The sequence below is a fragment of the Pseudoliparis swirei genome, chromosome 18, assembly GCF_029220125.1.
Source record: "Pseudoliparis swirei isolate HS2019 ecotype Mariana Trench chromosome 18, NWPU_hadal_v1, whole genome shotgun sequence".
NCBI lineage: Eukaryota > Metazoa > Chordata > Actinopteri > Perciformes > Liparidae > Pseudoliparis > Pseudoliparis swirei.
Genome location: NC_079405.1, coordinates 25,040,000 through 25,062,793, shown reverse-complemented (window position 1 = coordinate 25,062,793; position 22,794 = coordinate 25,040,000). Strand labels below are relative to the sequence as shown.

The following is a 22,794-nucleotide window of genomic DNA, read 5'->3' as shown; positions in this document are numbered from 1 at the left end:
ATATGACCAAATATGGATCTGCATCCTCGCGGTCCAGGTGGGCGTCCACATTGGAAACGGTCAGCGGCGCCCGTCACGATGACTATTCTTTGTTATCGGTGTAAGAAACATTTACGACGCAAGAGGAACTTCCACATCATCCGTTGAGACGTTCGTGTGAAATTCATTCGACTAAAATTATTCTGAAGGTTAAACTTTTGACCGAATGATGTTACGCAACATCTGCTCACATCACTTTATTTTCTTCACTCAGATATACAGATATTTTGGATAACAGGTTTTATTCATGCTTTAATCATCCGATTGATAAAAAAAACTAGATATTTAACAAAACAATATCCCCCCAGTATTGTTACAAACATTTGCATTGTTAGCCCTGTTAGCCGTTGAGCTGAATTTTGCTCTTTTGAAAGCATCTTAATTAGATTATCATGAAGATAATCCTATCATTACATGTTCTGCTGACTGAGCAGATTCCACATGAGCAATGGCCAAAAGATTTTCGTACGACAACAATGATTTATAAAACTACCCTTTGTGAAGATTATTTCCTGGTTGTAATACAACCATGCGGTAGTTCTGTTTTTATTTTTTAGTTTAAATTGTGCGACGGAAGCTCAACGGTTTCATGCTTTTATTCTTCATTAATAGCTAAAATGATCCATTTGTAACATATTCCAGCTGTGAAGAGAACCATTTAAATCGTTGATTAAACGTGTTTGTGCTACGTGTTGAGCTTGTCGCAGCCTCCCAAAGTAGATAATGTCATCTTATCTCTATGAGCATAACCATACAGACACACACAGATAGGGTATTGTTACAAATAAACACACACACCTGTAGGTGCTTTCCCCTGCGCTCCAGGAGAGAGGGGCCCGGTGCTGAAGGCCGTGATGCTCTCTCTCCTCAGGCCAGGTTTGACGTTCCCGTAGTATCGATTGACGAGGATCTGCCGCAGAGCTTCGGCCTGTCGTCACAAAGTGAATGTTAGGAGATGAGTTCCAACCAAGGCATTCAGATCACACAAGGAGAGCCGACACCTAAAGTCAGTGTTACCGTGCCAATGTCGCAGGACCAGAACATTAATGCGAATAACTTCATCACAGAAAAGCCAGAGATATAAAACTGTGAAAAGTTAGAAGGTCACATGGCCACCTCTTGGTAAAAGACAGTTATAAAATTGATTCTCAATTCCTTTTAAAGATGAAAAATTGTAAAATAAATTAAATAAAGATTTTTTTACAATTTTTTTTTTAAAGGAGTAAGAATGCAAAAGCATTGAAGGCTAAACCATAATAACCTATCCCTGAGAAGAACTCCACACACAGCATCTTTACCCTCCGACCTCAGTCGATGACGCCGTGTCCTCTCCCATCTCAACATATGCTGACACTCGGGCGGTTTGACCTGCGCGACCCCTCTGGGCCAAACATGTCACAGAAGAGAGGAAGACCCCAAAAAGGTAATAATGTCCATCTGTTGGTGCATATCGCATAACTCTGACAGGGGGGCCGAGTGAGCGAGTGCCATGCAGTGGAAGCGGTGCGAGTGTGAGGGCATCCCAACGGCCATCGCTACGACGGAGGAGGGAACCAAACGCGGTACCTACCCTCCTCTGATCCTCCAGTTGCTTCTGCGGCTCGTTGGGATCAAGCTCCTTAAAAAGGTGAGGCGAGTTAGCGGAAAGCCATAAAATAGAAAAAGGAACAAATAAAAGTTTGGAAAGGAAATTAGAAAAACAAAATATGTTCAGTGCAAATTAGTTACTTTACTCGCATGCAGGGAACAGGGGTGCCAATAATATAAGGTCATGCAGTTAAGAGGGAAGTGGTTGTGTCAGGGGTGAAGACGTGAGGTCGAGGAAGGTCATGCGAGGCTTTGTGCGAGGAGGAACGACGTAAGAGTTAATCATGAGAGGAAAGAATAAAATCAAATTCAAAGCGTATTCATGCCCGTAGGCTGGTGGGGGATTCTCTCAAACTGTTTACCTTTGGCCTCCGGTGCCTTACATATTATGTTACAGTCACAGAGGTCAATTATTTACATCAGAGAATGACAAGCCGCAAGCCATGACAACAAGAAGAAGAAAAAAAAATTAGGGCTGTGAAACGATTACAAATTGTAATCAAATTAATCACAGGTTTCTGTGGATTAATCATGATTAATCACATATTACCGATATTCTCGGTATATTTTTGTGAGAACATGAAGATTTATGACAAAAGACGGATATATACATTTATACACAGGGGTGCACATAACTTGCTCACCAGTGTGTGAGTCGTGTTAACGCGACACGTAGAGACAGAAATGACACGCTGCTGTAGAGACGACCGACAACAGACGGATTGGAAGTTCATTCTGCGCATGCGTTAAAAAAAATTATCTAATTAATCCTGTAATTTAATCATAACGCGTTAACGATTTATTTTTCACAGCACTAAAAAAAAATACAAAGCTGTCTGGGTTACATAATTGAGCCGTGAGCTACTGACACACTGTAAAGCACCAATCTAGCATGGGAAAACACCTCACCCATGACTTTAACCACCACCCTCCCACTGAGGGAAGATCAGGAGACTGGACTTTGCTCAAACACCAAGAGGTGGACGTAAAGATGAATGAAAGGCGGGAAGGAGAGAGGGTGGGGGGAATGGATGAGCAGTGACGGCGCTCACACATACTGTACACACGGGCGGATATGTAGCACGTTACAACGTTGTGGTTGTGTGTGTGTGTGTGTGGGGGGGGACGACAATATACAGGAGTGGATTTAACAGAAGGGATGGGATGTGTCCCGTATCTATTTCCAGAACGAGATGCTTAAGACTGAGGACAACTGCAATGGGTTGAAGTAGTTGACACATAAATATGACAGCGTGACCCATATGAGCAGGCAGCGAGCCAATAGGGGTCTCAAACACACCTCTGCAGGGACTTCCGGCTCGGGTGGAGGTGCCAGCTGATTGGAAATAAAAGGATGATGTTAGTCAGAAGATGTTGAATCAGTTCCGTCGCCCACAATGAGTAGCACTCGCGCATAAAGACTCCTCGTCCGTATTGTTTGGGACTTTTTGGGCTTCTACTGCTTCACTAAGATTGCCGGTCACACGCACAACCGCGCGTCATACATGTGCGTGACTTAAAGAGCCCGGGGCAGAGAGAGCGTGGACCTTGGTGTTCATGGATCGCTCACACTACCGTGGGAAATGGTTTGATTTCAGTGCGTCTGGTGGAGCGGGGGCAACGTGGGCGGCGAGGACGGCGAGCAGCGTCGGCCTCTCGCAGCGAGGGAAGCAGGAACTCTCGTGTTGCGACCTTCACCGCGGCGGAGAGCTCATGCGACGCGACGCTGCGGTGCGTTTTAGTATTCTGTGGTTCGCCGTGAACCTCCTGTTGCAAAGTGTTGCCGCCTGTCACTCCGCAAGACAAGAAATGTCGGCGCGAAGAGAGATGCATAAATATGCACGCGCATCTCAGTGTGTGTATTGGTTGCTATAAAAAGTAATTATATGTGGTGCCGAATATTTCTACTGACACTTTTGAGAACGTTTGTCTTTGATTAAGTGATACGACAGTGGTGAAGATTAAAAAATTATACCGAATGTCCCTTTTCCCCCAAATTCTTATTAAGAAGCTCAACTAACCCTTTCAATGTAAAAAAAAAAAAAAAATGGCAATGGGTTTTAAGAAAAACTACATTTTCAGTGCGGTTGACAAATCACTGGAGCCAATTAAAATAGGTCCAACAATACAATAAAATAGGTACAAATAAGTAAAAGCAATAACATTTATTGTTGGGGGTTGGATGTCAGTTATATAGTCTGAAAAGTCAAATAAAAATGATTAAATACAATAAAATTGGTGACCAAATAATAAAGAATATTTAAAAAAGACTTTAACAGTCACATGACATTAGTCCCTAAAATAAAAACATTATATTTAAAATAAATAAAATAGTACAAAGTTAAATTTGATGATAGCCTTGGGCATCCGCATTCCAATTGTTCAAGAAACTACTTATTTTAACCGACTTACTGACTGAAATACACACACACTAAACCACAAACATGCAACCTGACGTGTGCATACATTATGGCACCCTATGCAACCGAGTCATGCTGGTTTTTGCCGATTCATTGCGCAACTGCACAGGAATTCCCCTCCATCGAGCCTCCTCGGTACGTCAACGCACTGATTTACACAGAAATACGGTGAGGCGTCACAAAGGAGGCCGAAGGGACACAACCGCTGCCGACTTCTTCTCATTCAGTTACAAATCAAACCGCTGGCGGGACATGATCACCGCCGTTTGTGTAATCTGATCTCATTCGCTCATATCGCTCACGTGTGATTTTCTGGGTTCTAAAATAGGCATCAGCTGGTCACTCCAAGAAGGTGTGATAAAAAAAAACTCCAGACAAATAAAAAACGAGATTCGGAGCGTGTTTCGGGGGAAACGGAGGCGGGTAAAGTCCGACGATCTTCACTCCTCCGGTGGTCAAAGCCATCCCTCGGTTTATAATAGCGGAACAAGAGAGGCCCAAAACTGGGATACCCAGTGAGCATTACTCTACCTCACCTCAATGGCAAGGGAAGAAGGAAATTGTCTGTTCATAATAATAATAATAATAATAATAATAAAACAGGCCAGAATGACGGCTTCTTACAGCCCCGGCTTAAGTGCCTCAAGTCAATCCCCTCCCCTCCCCTCCCCGCCCCTGCACCGATGCTACCGTCTCCTTGACGACATCTCTGGTGAACTTTTAATGCCAATTAACCAGCAAAGGTTGCACCCTCAGTGGAGGGTTAATATATTCCAGGGAAAAAGGAGGAAAAGTAAAGAGGAAAAAAAAGGGAAAAAGAAAATTGTTGGCCCTTATGTAACCGCTTCCTGAGCGCTGGCTGGATCCCAAGAATCGTGCAGCATTAAGTTCAGGAAACTGGGACAGCAGCTGCGTGCTGCTGCTGCTGCGGCGGCGGCACGTCTGCAGCTCCCCCTGTTGACCGATTAAAAATGTAAAAAACAACAGCCCAGAGTCTCCTGACTTCACCCACAGGCGCAGGCGGCAGGACAAACCAGGACAAGCTGGGAGTTTATCTGAGGGCAGAGTCGCAGGGAGGGAGGGAAGTAAAGAGGGAAAAAACTATATTTGTCACGGATGCGGTCTAAAATAAATAAATAAATGCAAATAAAAAAAGGTGACGAGAGGACAGCGTTAAGAGAAATCTGGAGATAAAACAGACGGTAACGGGCCAGAATAACGGGGATGAACATGGATGGATGAGAGCTTGAGAAACACACGCGTAGAGAGAGAGTTAGTAGAGCCAGATTAATGAGTTAGAGCTCCGTCACAAGTGTGCACATGTAGAGCTCGTCTCTCACGCACACACGTATAAATAGTCCCTTATATAACCCTCTCTTCATGAGACGGGGAGGCATCGTCTCCATCTGACCTCCCACAGCCTCGACAAACAAAAGACGCTCACGTGCACACGGAGGGAAAGACAAACACGCGCGGTAAAGTGATACGATGGGGGGGGGGGGGGGGGGGGATGGCGACAAGGGCTGCAGGTCGATCATGTCTTGTTGCTGCCCCCTCCCCCCCCTCTCTCCCTTCCGAGGGGGGGGGGGGCTCTCATTTGGTCACGTTTCTATTCCTGAAGAATAAGATCACCTCTGCTAATGGGCAAAACCCGTCACTCTGCTTTATCCTGATCTCTCTAATCACTCTCCCTGCACGCACACACACACTCTGAGCATGCAACAGCTAGGTATGATGGGAGTCTGTAGAACAGTAGTGAAACTGACAGCTGCACTCATTCCTAGAGACCTCGGGGTTGGGAGTCGGGTGTGTTGGGGTAGGTCAGAGAGCTAAACGCTGAGGTTACATAACATCCATCACGGCAGTCCATCTCACTGAGGTGTCTTTGGCCTGCCTGTCTCCCTTATGATTGATATCTGCACACATGCTGCCGGCCGTCAGGGCGCCGTGCGCTGTTGACACGAGTGTGCGCGTGAATGAGTGACATGGCACATGTGCTGGGGGGTTAAAGGCGTGTGTGTGTGCGCGTGTGTGTGTACACATTCTTGAGGAGCAGACGAGACCAAAAGGGCCGGCGTCTGAGAGCAGCCTTGTTTGTTTTTGTTTTTCGTGGAAGCCGGGGATTTCCAGCGCGACAGCACCGGGGCGGCACGCACGAGGAGAGGGAGGGAAGGCGGGAACATGAGACGTGGAGACACATAACAGGGAAACCGAGAGCGTATCGCTTCCTGGCAACTCTGGAAAGACCCTTTCCGACAATTTCGCCATTTCCCCTGCTGACATTATGTTGACTTCCCTCGCACTCACCGCCTCTTGATTGAGTGACTAGTCTAACGTCTCCAGTGTTATTTTTTCCGGCGGCCACGGATTCCTCCCATTGGGACAACGTGTTTCAGTGCACATTAATATATATATATATATAAGCTCCCCCCCCCCCCCCCCAGAGAATTCAGTGTATAATAGACAGTAGTCATCAGTGGACGGAATTTGCTCGGTCGTCATGGGAATGAGCTGACAGCAGCACTTTGACTCATCGAGAAAGAAAAAAAGAAAAGAAAAAGGACTTAAAAATAGTTTCACAGAACAGTCACAATTAAAAAAGGTCAAGAAAGGATGCGATGTGGACAAGTGAACAAGTGTTAATTGTAAATAGGTTAGGAGGCGAGTGGATTGACCTCTGGTCTGAATAAAGAGAGCCGTCGCAGTAAAGACGAGAGGAAACTGAAGCACTACAAGCTACTTATTCCAAGATCTGAGTGATAATAATGAAAAAAATGTTTTAAATGATCTGGTCCTACGGTAATTTCTTTGCCCTAAAACTTTGACCTTATAGTCCTTGTGAAAATATTATTCCAAACAGGATAAATCTAAAACAAAAACAACAAAAATTGCTTCCCTAAATGACAAACCACCTCCAGCTATGAATAGATGTGTGTGGGAGCGGTCCTGTCCTGTGATACTCGTCTCCAGTCCCATATCAGACATAGTTCCTGGGTAGTGACACCCATAATCCCCGTGACATCCACTCACCATCACAAACAGAAAGAAGAAACCCGTTTTATCCACTTCCTTAAGGTCACAACCACACACGCATGACATGCACACCGCCCCCCCCCCCCCATGTGTCATGAACTATCTGTGAGATGAAGTATCTCCAGCTATATATACATATATATAGAGAGATACACTCACACCTGCTCTTGTAATGGTGCCAAAGGGCTTCGAACTTGATCCCTCACCACCATCCATCATAAAGGGGGCTGTGCGGCATGTAGTGGCCAAAAAAATACAAACCCTGCATTGATGTTGATTAATACTGAGAATCATCACAGAAGCATCTGTGTCCGATGCCCCCTGCCCGGCGGGCCGGCCTCCTGTCATGGCCCTGCTGATGCGCCCCGCCCCCTGGATCATATTCATGTTCATTTTGTACACATGACATCTCTTGCTTCTGTCCATCCTGGAGAGGGAGCCTCCTCTTCTGCTCTCATCAAGGTTTCTTCACCATTTCCCCTGTGAAAGGGTTTTTTTCTATGATTTGGGGGTTTTAGGTATCCGATGTGAGGTCAAAGGTCAGGGATGTCATACGTGTACAGATTGTAAAACGCACTGAGGCAAATTCAGAATTTGTGATATTGGGCTATATAAAATAAACTGAATTGAAATTATTGAGATTGTTAGGTTGTAGTGGATTTTATGTACACTTGCACATGTAAATAAGGAAGTCTTATGTTTTAAATAATGCATATAGAAAGATAATTTACATAGTGGATATTAGGGAGGAATAATCCGATTAATGTATTAAGAAGCATAGACAAGTATGATCACTGTATTATATGTGTAACTGTAATGTTTTTATGAGGTTTATTGTTATCACAACTGTAGGATGTGGATAGTATGAATGAGATTGGTTTTATTATGGTAGAGGTGCATTTCCCTTGAGATCCTAGCTGGTTTCCTGTTTAGGCTCTTATTCTGAAGTCTAAAACCGGGGGTAGGGCTCTAAACCGGAAGCAGTTGTTACCTCTCTTGGCGCGAAGCTCAGTCTCTCTTGAAATGCTGAGCAGGAGAGAGCACGCCATCGGGGTGGTGAGTGAGAACAACACACAAACTGGGAGCTTTAAGCTCACTAAATGGAGACTGTAAGTACTAATCTGATTTGCGAGACATTAGATTGGCTGTCTGATTATTGGAGGTCGACAGAAACTTTAAAGCAACCAGAAATGACTGTCAAATAAATACTCTTAAATGCATCCCTGGTGTTGAGACTTCTTCCACAAAACACATCGCTCCATCCAGACTCTTTTGAACGCCTTTACTCTTTTAAGATTATCAACTAAATTAAAAAAGGGACAATTTTCCCGAAAATCTAAAATACATAATCTTCTATTTTACACGGAGTGCTATTTAATCAATTTAGAGTTGCCTAGTTTTGGAGATATCTGTCTACTCTCAGCTTGTGGTTTGAAACACTCATCGGCAGAGACTCTTTCCAGAAGTCACGACCTGGTTAGTCAAGATAATCCACAGACCTCGTTATGAGGAGTTTTGTGGAGGAACTATTTTCTTTCTACGGAACTACCTTCGTCTACCGTATCACCGCGCAGGAGGAACTGTACTCGCGAGCACAAGCCTCATGTCGACGAGTAGATGAACACTTCCGAGGCAGTTCGGTTCCCAGAACTTCCAGAGAGTCAATCGTGAAAAATCAGATGGCGTGATTGAGATGGTTTACGTCTAATAATGGGACACGAGTATGAAGAGAAAAGACTCCAACTGGTTGTTACGGCATGAGCAAAGTTTGGGAAATTAATGAAATCGCTATGTCCCTTCGAATGGAAATTCCAGGGCCCAAAAGTCCCACACAATTTGTGACCGAGCAATCTTAGCCGCACATATGGCCACGCTGTAGAACTGTTCTGTTCCAACAGACTTAATATAGACTTAAAAAATGGATAAACAAGAATAAAATCCGTTGGGAATAAGCTGTATCTCTGCATCATCCAGAATGTATTCAGTAAAATAGAAATCCTCAATTAATTTCTCCCCTAAAGAGTGCACTCCAGTACAGAATATCAGTACATGACCATATACAGGCAGAACACGCAAGCACATTGCATAATGTGAGCTAGACATGCTAGCAGTATGCTACGCTACACGGTGGAGACGACAGACACACACCGGGGGGGGGGGGGATGACTGAGCTACTGACAGACTAAGAGCAGCACGAGCACATCTACATTGTGAGAGGGAGACAAATCAGGTGTAACATCAGACAGTAGGAAATAAAATGATTAACCTCAGCCACATCCATTTCATCATCAAAGGCAATCAGCTGCAAGAGAAAAGAGTGTAGGGGGGGGGGGTTAGTAGAGCCAGATTAATGAGTTAGAGCTCCGTCACAAGTGGGCACATGGAAAGCTTGTGTCTCTCACACACACACTTAAGTTTCTAAAATAAAAATACAAAAACAGTAAACCAATAGCGTGTTAATAAGTTAAAAACCCCACTACTATCTTTATGTTTGTCATTGTTCTAACGATATCAAAATAGCAGATGACCTGTTGATTCCATCTTTGTGTCTTTTCTAAATAGAGCTTTCTCGTTTGAGCCGGTTTAGAGGACAGCATGTTCTAAATGGAAGTTTACATTGGAGTCCCATCAAGAAAAAACACATTTCATTTTAATCAAGATTAGATTGATATATGTTGTAGAGGAGTTACACTACCGTTCAAAAGTTTGGGGTCATCCAGACAATTTCGTGTCTTCCATGAAAACTCACTTTTATTTATCAAATGAATTGAAAATTGAATAGAAAATATAGTCAAGACATTGACAAGGTTAGAAATAATGATTAATATTTGAAGTATTAATTTTGTTCTTCAAACTTCAAGCTCAAAGAAAGGCCAGTTGTATCGCTTATATCACCAGCATAACTGTTTTCAGCTGTGCTAACATAATTGCACAAGGGTTTTCTAATCAGACATTAGTCTTCTAAGGCGATTAGCAAACACAATGTACCATTAGAACACTGGAGTGATAGTTGATGGAAATGGGCCTCTATACACCTATGGAGATATTTCATTAGAAACCAGACGTTTCCACCTAGAATAGTCATTTACCACATTAACAATGTATAGTGTGTATTTTTGATTAATGTTATCTTTATTGAAAAAACAGTGCCTTTCTTTGAAAAATAAAGACATTTCTAAGTGACCCCAAACTTTTGAACGATTGTGTATATTGATTGGATTAATACATACTATTGGTCCATGGATCCAAATTGAGAATATAACTCTTGAGGGAATTGTGTGCATTCAGCTTATTGATGGGTTGCATATTTCTTTTTGCTGTAGATGCGTTTGCCACAGACGACATGTATTTTGGAAATCCAATAGATCAATGAAATAGATAAATGGTGCGCCAATTCAAATTGATGCTTTTTAGCAATTTTCCTCAAACACCAGACAGTACTTTTTAAATATGGGGTAAAAATGTAAATATTTATTTTTCATTTCATTATTTTTTTGCACTTCTTTTCAAATGTTGTATTTTCAGTGGGATTTATTTTCCCTTTTTTAATGTTTTCTATTTAATCTAATTTCTATCTTATTTTAACATCCATGTTTACTTTAGCAGTTTCCTTCTTCTAGCCTCTGTTTTGACTTTTAACCATCACCAAATTCCAGTAGTGCCCGCATCTTCTTCTGCGTGCGTCCTATTACACGTGCATAAGATACACAAAAACAACACCTATTGCAACAAAATAGGAAGATAATGCCTTAAATTGCATGAATTAAAATCCTAATTCCAGGTGACTTTGTTTCTACAGTGAACTATAACACACTGCTCGAGTTGAAGCAATAACTAAAGATTAGTGTCATTAGTAGCCAATGAGGTCATTGGTAAGCGATGAATGTTGTGTAAAATGGTTGTGGGTGATAGTCGAAGCACGTGTGATGTTAAAAGTGTTGTCTTATTTTTTTATCCTTGTTTTCATCTTATGTAAAAAAAATAACCAGCATCCTTGTGTGGTGTTTTCTACAAGGTTATACATTTGTGTATTTTCTTTTTGTAAAATAATCTTTTCAGCATAACAAACTGTAAATACTGGCTATTTCACAACAAATATCCTGTAAAAAAAATGGTGTTAATAAAAAATAAATGTAAAAAAAAAGTAGTGTTAATAATGTTGATTAAAATTATTCTTTATAAGGTTCTATTGTAAACAATAAAATAAGTATCATAATTTGCCGAAGAATTCATAAACTACCCTGGATGCAGTGATTTCAAGTGTATATGGGTCTTTTTTGTTAATCGTGCTACGCGTACAGGCTCCAGTGGCTCCGCCTCTCCGTTTTCCGATCTCATGTCTTCTCGTTGGTTCGGTGCAGTGGGACACAGGGACACTGTATCCCGAGATATCAGTGACGTGTTTCATCTGGTGTGTGGCTGATTCTCGTGTGCGAACAACAAGCAGATGATGGAAAAACAGGAGCGCAGAGGGTATTGTACCTTCTCCCCATAGCCCCGGTCCTTTGTCATCATTTCCCTGAGCGTCTGCAGCACTTTGATGCAGAGACGCTCCTCGTTCTCTTCCAGCAGCTGCTTGGTGTGTTTGATCAGCCTGGTCAGGAAAAGAGAAAGAAAAGTGAGAAAGAAAAGTGAGTGCATACAAATGGATCGATTAAAGCCGAATGTTCTCCAACCATCCAGCTCCACCGCTGAACACACCTCAACAATCACAACATATTATTTTGGCTAATTTCCATCACACAATGGTTCTCTTTAAGGACAATAACTACAGGTTTCGGACGACCAGGGCTCGGCCGCACACTAAAATGAGTGAAAATGACAGTAAACTACAAAGCAATTATTTATTCAGAGTGCATTCAGGAAAAAAGGGCTTTAAAGGGCTCTCAGAGATCCTATGGTGGGCCCATTGAACACCATAGCTGGTGAGAGTTGACACACTTCTCCACAAACTACTGTACTTCACAATAGCACCCATAAGTGGGATAATCCCTGCAGCAACAACAGCTCTTTGTATCCGCAGAGGTTCCTTTAATTCATCAGCTTTTATTAAGCACAAAAAAGCACACCATAAAATACATTGTTCATTAATTAATAATTGTTTTATTCATGCGTAAGAATATGTATATCATTAGATGTTTCTTAACAGCATCTCGCTTGAATAGTTTGTTATTAATTGTCATTATTAATGAGGATTTTCAAACAAATCCATATAAAACTAGATTGATAGCAAATATATAACTAGATTGACCTGTTATGTTCCTTTACTTCATTTGGATCACTGTCTCTATGACTCCATGCCGTTTGAAAATGACTTCACGAGCTAACGTTACAAAGCAACCTACATCAGATCCGAGCCACGTAGCTAGGTCACAGCTAACCGGCTAACCGTAGCTACGCTTAAGTTACATTTCGGCAGCTGGCCGCCAAATTTAACAGCGAGATCTCCCCGAGAGGCTGGATGAATGTTATTTAGCCGCTTTATCACACACTTTGGGCCAAAGAGAGGCAAGGCCCTCGGGAGCAGGAATTAACGTCCTATCCTTTTAACTTTCTCGAGTCCTTTCCATAGAAACCAGCCCACAAGGCAACCAAAAAAGTTGGGGAAAGGTCCCATTTTGTAAGTTACAATCCATTCCCAAAATTGCAAGAGTACCTTTTAATTTTTACAGTACAAAACCTAATTAAAATGTTGACGGGAAGTCTATGAATCTATGAATCCATTACGGTCTCAAATCCTGAAAACATCCCACATTAACCGGCAGAATGAAAACTTCAGTGGGCCAAGTTCTGACCTTTAGACTTACTTCGATATGAATCCTCCACTTTCACATTTCTTGCGCGCTTCTGTGTTCTCGGGGAAGAGCAGCTCTGGACGATGCAGGACGTCCACCAGCACCGAGAGCTCGGCCTGGACCAGCGGCCTCAGCCGATCCTCCAGCGCCGACACGATGTCCTACAGGAAATAGAGAGGTACAAACAGAGCCGGGACGTGAACAGAAACCTGCAGCTTGACCACCAAATGTAATCCTGACTGTAGACACAACACGGCTTTTAGGAATGATTCATGCCATTATATCTATGTATTACAAGTGGAGTCGTCACTGAATTAAATAAAAAGTGATAAAAGGACATAATATTCTCTCACATATATTAAAGTGTATCGTTAAGAGAATCAGATTAGATAGTCTGTTGTCCAGAGTTATAGCATTACTGATTCATCTCTTTACATCTCCTCTACATGCATCCGCATCACATATTTCATGAAAGAAATCCAGCTGTCACAAAGCTAAACATATCTGTGACATCGCTTGAGGAACTATTGTAAGAGAAACTGAAAGCACCACGACACGACGCACTGGACTTAATTAAATAAAGCAATCCGTACGTCCCACTTCTCTGTGCACTTCCCGTCACATCTGGTGATGATTAGTGTGAAAATATGCAAATAAGTGACGGTGCATCGCGAATACTGCCGGTCTGGTGTGGATTAGTACTGTGTGGGCTGTCAAGTGAGTGGCAGAACAAAAAGGGTGAATAGGAGGTGAAAAAACACAACGTACAAAGAACAGCATTGAAACACGCACTTCTCAGAAATACCATTCCCCTAAATAAAAGCAACATTTTATTTATAAGCTAGGCCTGTGACACCCCACACACACACACGATGACGCATTATATATATACACACATATATAATATATATATACATACATATATACACACACATATATATAAATATACTCACACACACATATATATATACACATTTATATATAAATATATATAATTTTAATATATATTACATCTAATATATTATAATATCATAAAACAGAAATTCTAATGTCTTATATTATTCATTTGTAAAAATTATATATTTTATAGTTTTATTGGATTGAGATGAAAGATTATTAATTATTGGTGTCTTAAAAAGAAAAGTGGCTGCTTGCTGGTTAGCTATCTAATCAAAACTACAACAACAGCTCCATGTGCACGCTGTGCAGGTGGCCGTTTGAAAGTACCTGCACCTTCTTTATTGCCATTCAAGCTCATCTCTGCCAGACTGACGAATGGCGCACATGACCACCTCACCACGACAAAGAACTCAATGTCCTGTACCACTCGGCCGCTAATGCACCTCATGGAAGCCGGAGCCGCTTTCTGTTCCCCTCAATAAACTCTGGCCTGCTTTAAAAACACACACGGCTGACGGGGATATATCACAAAAACACAGAGAACAGTTGCTCTCAAAGTAGCTACATTATGCTGCAAATGTTTTATTGAAAACATTTCTTTTGCCTTTTTTCCTAAAAAAAACAAACGGCAAATACGATAATATAATATAAGTTTGACTGAAATTGTAACTCCTTGAAGTAGCTTGTAAGGATGCCAATGCGAATACTTTTGAAGAGACTGTGGTGGAATAGTGCCAGTTAAATGTTTGTGGCTGCAGGGGTTAATACTTTCAAAGCTGTTTTAAGAAATCGTATGTAGAAATGTATCTGCAGGGTTGATGACTCCATCATGGTTTGATCAAACATAAAGTTCAGTACTACACGCTACCAGTCTCAGCTGTGGACACGTTGGTACAGCTGTCTATTTATAAAGCATTTGTAGTTCTATGTATTTTACTCGTGATTTTGTGTGAATTTTATTCTATTTTAATGTTTTGTACTATCTGGATTCTGAGCCTGAAATAAAAGTTTGATTGTAAGAAAACGATTCAGCATGTTGTGCCACCAACCTGTAGCCTCTCGATGATGTTCCTGTAGTCTTTGGAGGAGGTGAGGCTGGATTCTCGTTTGAAAGTGTTCTTCGCGGACAGCCTCCAGCTGAGGATGCTCTTCTGCACGACATTATTGGACTTGACAAACAAGTTGTTCACCTGACTGTCCAAGTCCACTGGAATGGCTATGGTTCTGCTTTTAGCTGGTTAGAGGGGAAAAAGTTTGGATATTTATCTTAAATCGCCTTTATCGTGTGCCGCAATGCCATTTTCAAAAATGACAACAACAGAGATGGTTGGTCGGGTGTTCTTAGCCCGGTATCTTACCCACGTCTGAGAGCACTTTAATGCAAGCCTCCACTGAGGCCTTCTGAACCGGGTTCAGCCAGTTGCAGTGGAACACCCTGAACACTCCCTGGAGCAGTTGGACAAAAACTGGCTGACGAGTCTGGAAGAGAGAGCGAGCGAGAGAGAGAGAGAGCACGTTAAAAGGACACAAATAAACACAATGAGAGAGAGTAAAGCAGAGCACATACTGCATAGGATATATGGAGGAGAAACACTGTAAATAATGATTTAATAACCAATAAAGTGACTATTGTGATCCCTGATTAGGTTGAACCCACAATCCAACGTGTGCTTGAGATGCGAGTGTGAGGATACTAGAGCACCTATTGTGGGAGGGTGGTACAGCTTTGGGGTCAGCTGGCCAGCTGATTAGGATCACCAGATCAGTTTAGCTGTGTTCATCTATCAGCTGGCCACAGCCCTAAAGTACAATAAATACCTCAGTTATCTTTCCAAAAATGGCAGCCTGTTGCGAGAGAAAGAGGGTCGTGATGTCATTAGATATATATAAACCTCAGAAAGCAGAATTCTCAGACTGTGCAACAAAAGTAAATGAATCATTTCTACTGCGGCCAACAAAACAATTCCACATGAAAATAACCCGGGGTGTCAAGAGGGCAACTGTAACATAACACCACGACGTTACTGCACAGGGGATTGGCTCTATTGAGGTAATGGTCGTGATTTACTAGGAGTTGAAACACCAAAACATCAAGGTCTAAAGAAACGGCGTGTATCCGCGTTGCATTAATGCATCATCTGCACCTCGTCCCGGCAAAATCTTGTGAAACACACCCACAGATCCGGGAACAGCGGAGTGTGTGTGCCGCTGACTCAGCTACGAGAACGTGAACACCCACACAGTGGAGATACTCCTTCAAATTCAGAGCCCGTTTCCCAACGCCCAAAAGGGGTTGAGAAACAACACGTGTGGGGGGAGGGTGTACCATTACTTACATACATACGGCGAGCCATCAATGCAGGAGGGAAGAATGGTGTCAGACAACTACGCTTTGGCACGTACATGATTTATGAGGAACATGGCGATTGCAGGACTGCTTGTAAACATGCACTTCAAATGCCCCGCTCCGGATTACCTGCAGGCTCGTGCTCTGGTCGGAGAAAGGGGAGCTAAAGAAACACGTGACGATGCTCATGACCGTCTCGGTGACGTAACACTCCAGGATGGTATCCGCGTGCTTCCGGTCGCTGGTGTTGTTGCACACCTAGGCAAAGGACAGAAAAGATATGAGCATGTAATGCAGAGCCACTGGATCACACTTCCTACATGTGGGCAACATGTAGCGACTGCATGCCGTGTTGACTTGCATCACCGAGACACCACGGCAGAACATAAAGCAGAGAAGCACTCTATTGATCGCATTGTCTGGTAACAGTTGGCCGTCGTGCCTTTGATGCCGAATACATTGGGTGGCTTACCCGACAGATGTCCACCAGGAAGTTCTCAAACAGCTTCCACATATGGTTGGAGGTGTAGATCTCCTTCATCTCCACCTCTGTGTCGACGTAGCAGTGGTTGAGGAAGTTGATGTAGGCAACCTTCACCTATAGGGGCCCAAACAAACAAACGTATTAAGGACTGGATGTAGCCCTTAACCCTGCTGGTACCATAGGGTCAATTTGACCCCATTCAATGTTTAATGTCGGTGTTCTTTCGGGTCAATTTGACCCCAGGCTGTTTTTCACTGTGTCAAACATATAAGAAATATCAACTTTTTTATATATTTAAAGGGCTATTTAGGTAGTCAACCAACAAACATAAAGTACCTCACACTTAAACTTGGGAAACAATATTAATTCTAATAATTTTCTGGAGGTTTTAATTGCTGGGGTCAAATTGACCCCGAGGGTAAAATATGTCAGTAAATATAAAGGTAACAGGAGGGTTAAACATTGAATGGGGTCAAATTGACCCTAAGGCAACAGGAGGGTTAAACACCGACTGTAAGCACGTCCGGCGCGTGTGCAGCAACATGTGTTCCCCAGGATTTTAATAACGGGGTCAGAACCTTGTATGTGCCATTATCTCCATGTATTGCACATCTGGATCCCCTATTTTATTACCAGCTGCGACTTGTTTTCACCCACAGTAACAGGAACTACCACAGAAGCGGATTTGAGTCCGTTGCCGTGTGTTCATAGAGGACGTCCGTCTGTGGACGGATGTCGTCACCGCAGTAGCATCGCAACGTGAAGGTCGTGGAACTTAAACAGGTATGCAGTTGAGATCGATGTGAAGATGTAGGAAGCGGGAGCCATTTCCACCCAACTCTAGTAAGCTAAAGTACATAAACGCACATTAACCTCGCCTCTCGTCGGGGGCTTCATCTTTGTCTCAGTGATGGTGTCCAAATGAGCATAAAATATCACTATGACCCTGAAATTCGGTGTTTTCATATACTGAATGCAAGCAAAAACTACATTTTTCCCCCCAGAAACAATAGATATACGGGCCCCCCCCACCCCCAAAAATGGCGCCGTGCTGTGCGCACAAACATACCCTAACTTGCCACTACCCTTTGCACCTAACCCCCCCCCTTCTTCGAATCCTACAAACGCCACCTGTGTGTGTGCGTGCATGGTGCGGGTGGGGGCTTGTGTGTGTGTGTGTGTGTGTGTGTAGACTGGCTTCAAATTCCAGCCCCCTTACTCTGACCACACCCATCTTAAAACAGACTTCATTTTTATCTCAGTTACACACCTGCAGAGGCATATTGCACGGTTGAGATGCTAGCGCGTCGACAACGTCTTTACACACAAACACACACAGATTCACAAAGTGAAAACAAAGCCGACGACACGATGTTTCCGTCTGATAAGGATCCACGACTCTTACCTCGGGGATGCAGTCTTCGTGGGTGACGACCCGTACGATGTCGTCCAGGGGCAGCAGGGAGTTGCACTTGATCTCCGTGTAGACGTTCTTGCCCTCGGTGCAGACGGCCAGCAGCTCCACCAGGTGGATGTGGTACATCAGGGGGCTGTTCTCATCCATGCGGTCCCGCTCTGAACGCATCATCTGGACCAGGGTCTGGAAGGAGGAGCGGTCGTTGTAGAAGACCAGGATGTCCTCGCCCGAGTTCACCATCTGAGTGGGGAAGACGACGCGACAAAAAAAACAAAAAACCCAATCGTACCATTAATGTCACCGCTCTTTTCATTCATATAGTTATTTCGTCTGGTATAAAGATCAGAGAGCGGACCTCGGCCATGACGACGTCCTGACACTTCTTGATGAACTTGCTCTCGGCCTTCACGATGGTCTGCAGGAACTTGAGGTATTGGACGTGTCGGCCGTGAGTCTCGGTGCAGTGGACAAAGTGCTGAATCACTCGCTCGTTGATGTCACTGCACAGCTGGAAGTTGTTCATGAAGATGTGCTGCATGGTGACTGCCTCTAGAATCTGAACGAGTTGGGAGGAAAAAAAAAGGGGAACAAGAATGGGGAGTCGGTGAAAATATGATTTGAGAGATGTTTGTAAGTTCACGGTACAAAAGGTTAAAAAAAGTTGTATTTCTGTTGTAGGAGTCCAATTATGGAATAATGTTGAAATGGATGTAAGAATGGTGAACTCCTTTTTGGTTTTCAAGGGAATTATTTATAAAACAATTCTTGAGTTATAAATGTAATTAAAAACGTATTAATATGGAAGATGTATGTGGTAGCATATATAAATATATTTGGTTTTTTATTTTGTTTATTGTTGTTTTTGTTGTTTTATTTTATATTAATTTTCTGATTTATTTTGATTTCAATTTAGGATAGGAATTTATAAGCATTTTTTGCTTCTACCTATACCTTTTCAGTCTCTCTTTTGTATATTGTATTGTATTTGATTTGATTGACTGAATAAAATACACAAACAAACAAACAAAATGAATAAAGTCACGTGTGAACTTTTGAATGAACGTCAACTGTAGAACTCATTCCCCTGTGAGTGAACGCGAGGTGCCTGTACTACTCACCCCTGGGTTGAGGAACAAGTTGATATGCTTGTGAAGAAGAACCTGATTCTGCTGATTCCCCGCGCAGAAGTTCTGCAGGAACTCGTGAGCCAGTTTCATGATCTCCTGCATTCGGACATCCTCTCCCTAATGCAGATCACATACAATCAGACGTAATATTTTATTTACGTTACATTTAAGGGATAGCTTGTTTCTTGTTTTAAAGTGGGATTGTGCGAGATACGCATCCATTATCGGTGTATCTCCCACTCCTAATGTGAGCTATATTTATTTTCTACATTCTCCCTCAAAAAAGGAGTCTGGTGGTTTTGAAGTGAGCTCAGATGGAGATATCAGCTTCAGTTCCCCCATCGGGAACCACCATCTGTTGGCAAGGAATTTATTCTCAATACAGCGTACACTTTTCTTGAGGCTAAAATAAGTTTAGCCGCTTCCCCCGACCACAGCGGCACATTGCTTTTCTCCTGTCGACGATACACCGAATATGGATAAGTACCTCATGCAACTCTACTTCAAACCATCCAGATTATTCCTTTAATGGGGAACTGCAGTGCAACGCGTGTCCGCTGTGGACGGCTTTAAATAGCCCTAATTAGTCGACAGTTATACAATATTCATTTGCAGTGCTGCACCTTCTCATAGGGGATCTGCAGGAGCTCCAGCACCACACTGTGAGCTCCCATGTTCCTCAGCAGCCTCTGCTGCTGCTTCCTACTCTTCTTCCCTGAGCTCCCCTCCTGGACACAAAGCTTACTGAGACGCAGAAGAATCTGAAAGAAAAAAAAACAAACACACGTAGCAGGATTTGAATTGCAGGCAACAAATCACAAACATGAAAACACAAGATTATTTTTCATAGAAACGGGCATACCTCTTCTACAACCCTGTAGTTGTAACTGCTGGTGCTTTCGGACTTCTTCTTGTCTGAAGCAGGAGAGTCTCCCTGTTAGGCAATGAAGGAGAACATGTCCATTAAGTTGTGTAGCATAACTCTAATGTAATCTATATTTTGGCATTTATTGAATTCTCAGTCTTCGTCAGTTCCAGGGGTGCTTCACGTGTTCATCGTCTCCTACCTTGTTTTTGTTCTCAGACTCTGACTGTCCATCTCCATCCATCCCATCTTCCTCTTGCCTCTTATAAACCCACAGTTCAGACTTCTCCACAATGGAACGCAGCCGATCCAAATCGGACTTGATCTGCTTGTAGCTGTCCACATCCTGACTGGTCACCAGCAGCTGGACCTGAATTTTTGGTGAAGAGAAGTGTAGATTTGCATCATTGGTGCATCGTCATATTGCTACTACAACAATATCACAACGCCTACTTGTTTGAAGGCCATGAGGACCTCCTGCCTCTGGCTGAAGTGTCTGAAGAGCAGGTGCAGCGCTCCAGACACGAGAGGAGGGTAATCGTGCATGGTCAGGTGCAGCAGGACCCTCAGGAATGTACGACCGCCGTGGTCATCCAGGTCCAGCGGAGTGTTCTCCTCACTACAAAGTCATTGGAGCAGAAACGTCATCAACTTCAGTCTCGCTTCCTCTTAAAAAGCTTTTACCTTTAAAATAGCTCAGTAGAGTCCTGCAAGCTACGAATTACCTTCCTCCAAAAATCCCCTCTGCCTGCTCCTCGATATTCTCAAAGTCGAGATTTCCTAGATTTATTAATAGACACATTGCAAGATTTGTATGAGGCAACATTTTAAATAACGATAAAGGTGAAAGTCATTTAAAATACGGTGGCTCTGTTCCACTCAGTGATGAGTCAGCATGCACAATATCACCGTGCCTGCTATAAATAATAAACAAGTGCATTAAATCAAGTGGCATCCTACCTGGCATCTGACTAGCAGCGTTGTCCGCTTGTGGGTTGTTCTCATCAAACTCGCGTTTGAAAATACAAAGCAGGCAGGAGATCCTGTAGTCCAGCCGCACATTCAAAATGAACTGAAGGAATATATTTGTTTTAAATAAGTCACGGGACAGATATAAAAAAAAAAACCAGAAGTGTTTTTTGACAACGAAGGACCTGATGTCCTACCTGCAGGATCTCGATGACCTTGAGCTTCGTGTCCATGACCATGATGTCTTCTCTCTCCGGTTCAATCTGGGCCTTCGCCACATCGCCCTCTGGCTCGTGAGTCGGCGTGGCGGGCAACAAGCCGCCTCCTCGCAGCACCACCTGGGTCATCAACTCCCCGACCCCGTGGATGGACTTCATCACGTTGCTGCCAGCTGCGGTGCGTGCACAAACAGAGCGACGATGACATTCAGACCCGCACAAAATATGACCATATGTGTGAATTGGTCTTACGTTCGGAGACACGGTGAAATAGCGGTTATAAAAAGAAAGATTATATAGCTGCTCACCTTTGTTTTCCTCTCCCTTCTCTATCTTGTTGATTGGGTAAATGGTGTTGACATGGCCGCAGTCTAAAATGTTCAGCAGGATCTTCGTCAGTCGAAGCAGGTCGCTGAAGTTGTAGAAGCCAAAGTATATGAGGTTCCGTGCCAGGTTCACCACCTGCGGACAAGAACATTTAGAACCACGATTTACAGCTGAATGAAACCAAAGTGACCACTCATCTGATCACACCATCCACATGGAGGCAGTACCTCAAAGGTAAGCTTGTTTTTCTCCCCGTCAGTGAAGGGGATGTTCTGTGACACCACCTCCCTCAGGTAGTTCTCCACAAAGTCCATCGTGAGGCAGAACCGCTCTTTGATCTCATCTCTGGTGGTTCCATCGTTGTCGTAGCTGGATAATCAAAAGGAGAAATAAGCAAGGGGACGTCGTTGGAAATAAGGCTGCTACAACGAATCGATAACAATTATTAAAAGAGTGGGCGATGAATTTCATTATCGATTGGTTGCGCCGCGCGATTATGACGTAAATTCTACCGAGCTGTGTGAGCCCGACGGTGATGTTACGAACCCAAACACGAGCGCGGTAGATGTTACGACGTTTGTGGGATTTCCTCAACAGGTATAACGCAGAAATAGTGGTTAATTCTTCCGTGATGGATGGCGGGAATGATAACCGCTTCCACGGAGCAAAACAACGGAGGTAAGCCACGCCCCCTCTCCGAAGCGAATGAACCACAAATAGTCGGGCGAGGAAAACACCGTCATTTCTGTTTTTGAATAAAGGGTTGGAAATTAATGCTTTTTTAAATTTTTTATATCAGATTCATTAATTAAGTAACAAAATAATGGACAGATGAATCGATTATTGATATGATATGAATGATATGAATGATATATGGGTTTTATTGTCATTGCATAGAGTACAGGTACAGAAGCAACGAAATTGAAAAGAAAGGGGATGGAAGATTACAGCATAACATGAGGGAAGAGAGGCGAGAAAAAAACAACCCCCCGACTATGCCCCTAGGGGTACAGTGTGGGAGCAGGAAAAAAACACCTTAGCACATAAGCACATACATCTTAAACATAAATTGCAACGAGTAGGAAGGGGGGAGGGGAGGTAAGCCAAAGACTGGGTGATCTAAGCCCAGCCATTGGGGGCAGGAGGTGACCAGCACCGACAAGCAGCCAGCCCGGTCCTTCAGCCATTACAGCGCCGATCACAGGCCCGTCCTGTCACACTGGGGGACGAAGCAGGCGAAGGCGTGGGATGGGGAGGGGTAGTGAA

At 43.3% G+C, this 22,794-nt stretch overlaps 1 protein-coding gene across 6 annotated transcripts in view; it reads right to left on the bottom strand.

The window, feature by feature from the left end:
- Positions 1-22,794, bottom strand: part of itpr1b (inositol 1,4,5-trisphosphate receptor, type 1b) — an 80,165-nt gene that overhangs the window by 33,259 nt on the left and 24,112 nt on the right. For 4 of the 6 annotated variants that reach the window (XM_056436958.1, XM_056436959.1, XM_056436962.1 and 1 more), the window contains 22 exons: positions 21,756-21,897; positions 21,510-21,663; positions 21,181-21,374; positions 20,975-21,086; positions 20,740-20,794; positions 20,468-20,633; positions 20,217-20,384; positions 20,012-20,083; positions 19,773-19,910; positions 19,141-19,266; positions 18,378-18,578; positions 18,011-18,262; positions 16,594-16,719; positions 16,251-16,379; positions 15,133-15,253; positions 14,824-15,008; positions 12,887-13,035; positions 11,562-11,673; positions 9,346-9,381; positions 2,927-2,962; positions 1,610-1,657; positions 838-967 (listed from right to left, as the gene is read on the bottom strand). In XM_056436958.1, the coding sequence (XP_056292933.1) occupies positions 838-967; positions 1,610-1,657; positions 2,927-2,962; positions 9,346-9,381; positions 11,562-11,673; positions 12,887-13,035; positions 14,824-15,008; positions 15,133-15,253; positions 16,251-16,379; positions 16,594-16,719; positions 18,011-18,262; positions 18,378-18,578; positions 19,141-19,266; positions 19,773-19,910; positions 20,012-20,083; positions 20,217-20,384; positions 20,468-20,633; positions 20,740-20,794; positions 20,975-21,086; positions 21,181-21,374; positions 21,510-21,663; positions 21,756-21,897 (2,852 nt within the window). The remainder of the gene's footprint in view (positions 1-837; positions 968-1,609; positions 1,658-2,926; positions 2,963-9,345; positions 9,382-11,561; positions 11,674-12,886; positions 13,036-14,823; positions 15,009-15,132; positions 15,254-16,250; positions 16,380-16,593; positions 16,720-18,010; positions 18,263-18,377; positions 18,579-19,140; positions 19,267-19,772; positions 19,911-20,011; positions 20,084-20,216; positions 20,385-20,467; positions 20,634-20,739; positions 20,795-20,974; positions 21,087-21,180; positions 21,375-21,509; positions 21,664-21,755; positions 21,898-22,794) is intronic. The other 2 variants (XM_056436960.1, XM_056436961.1) reach the window with 1 other exon arrangement.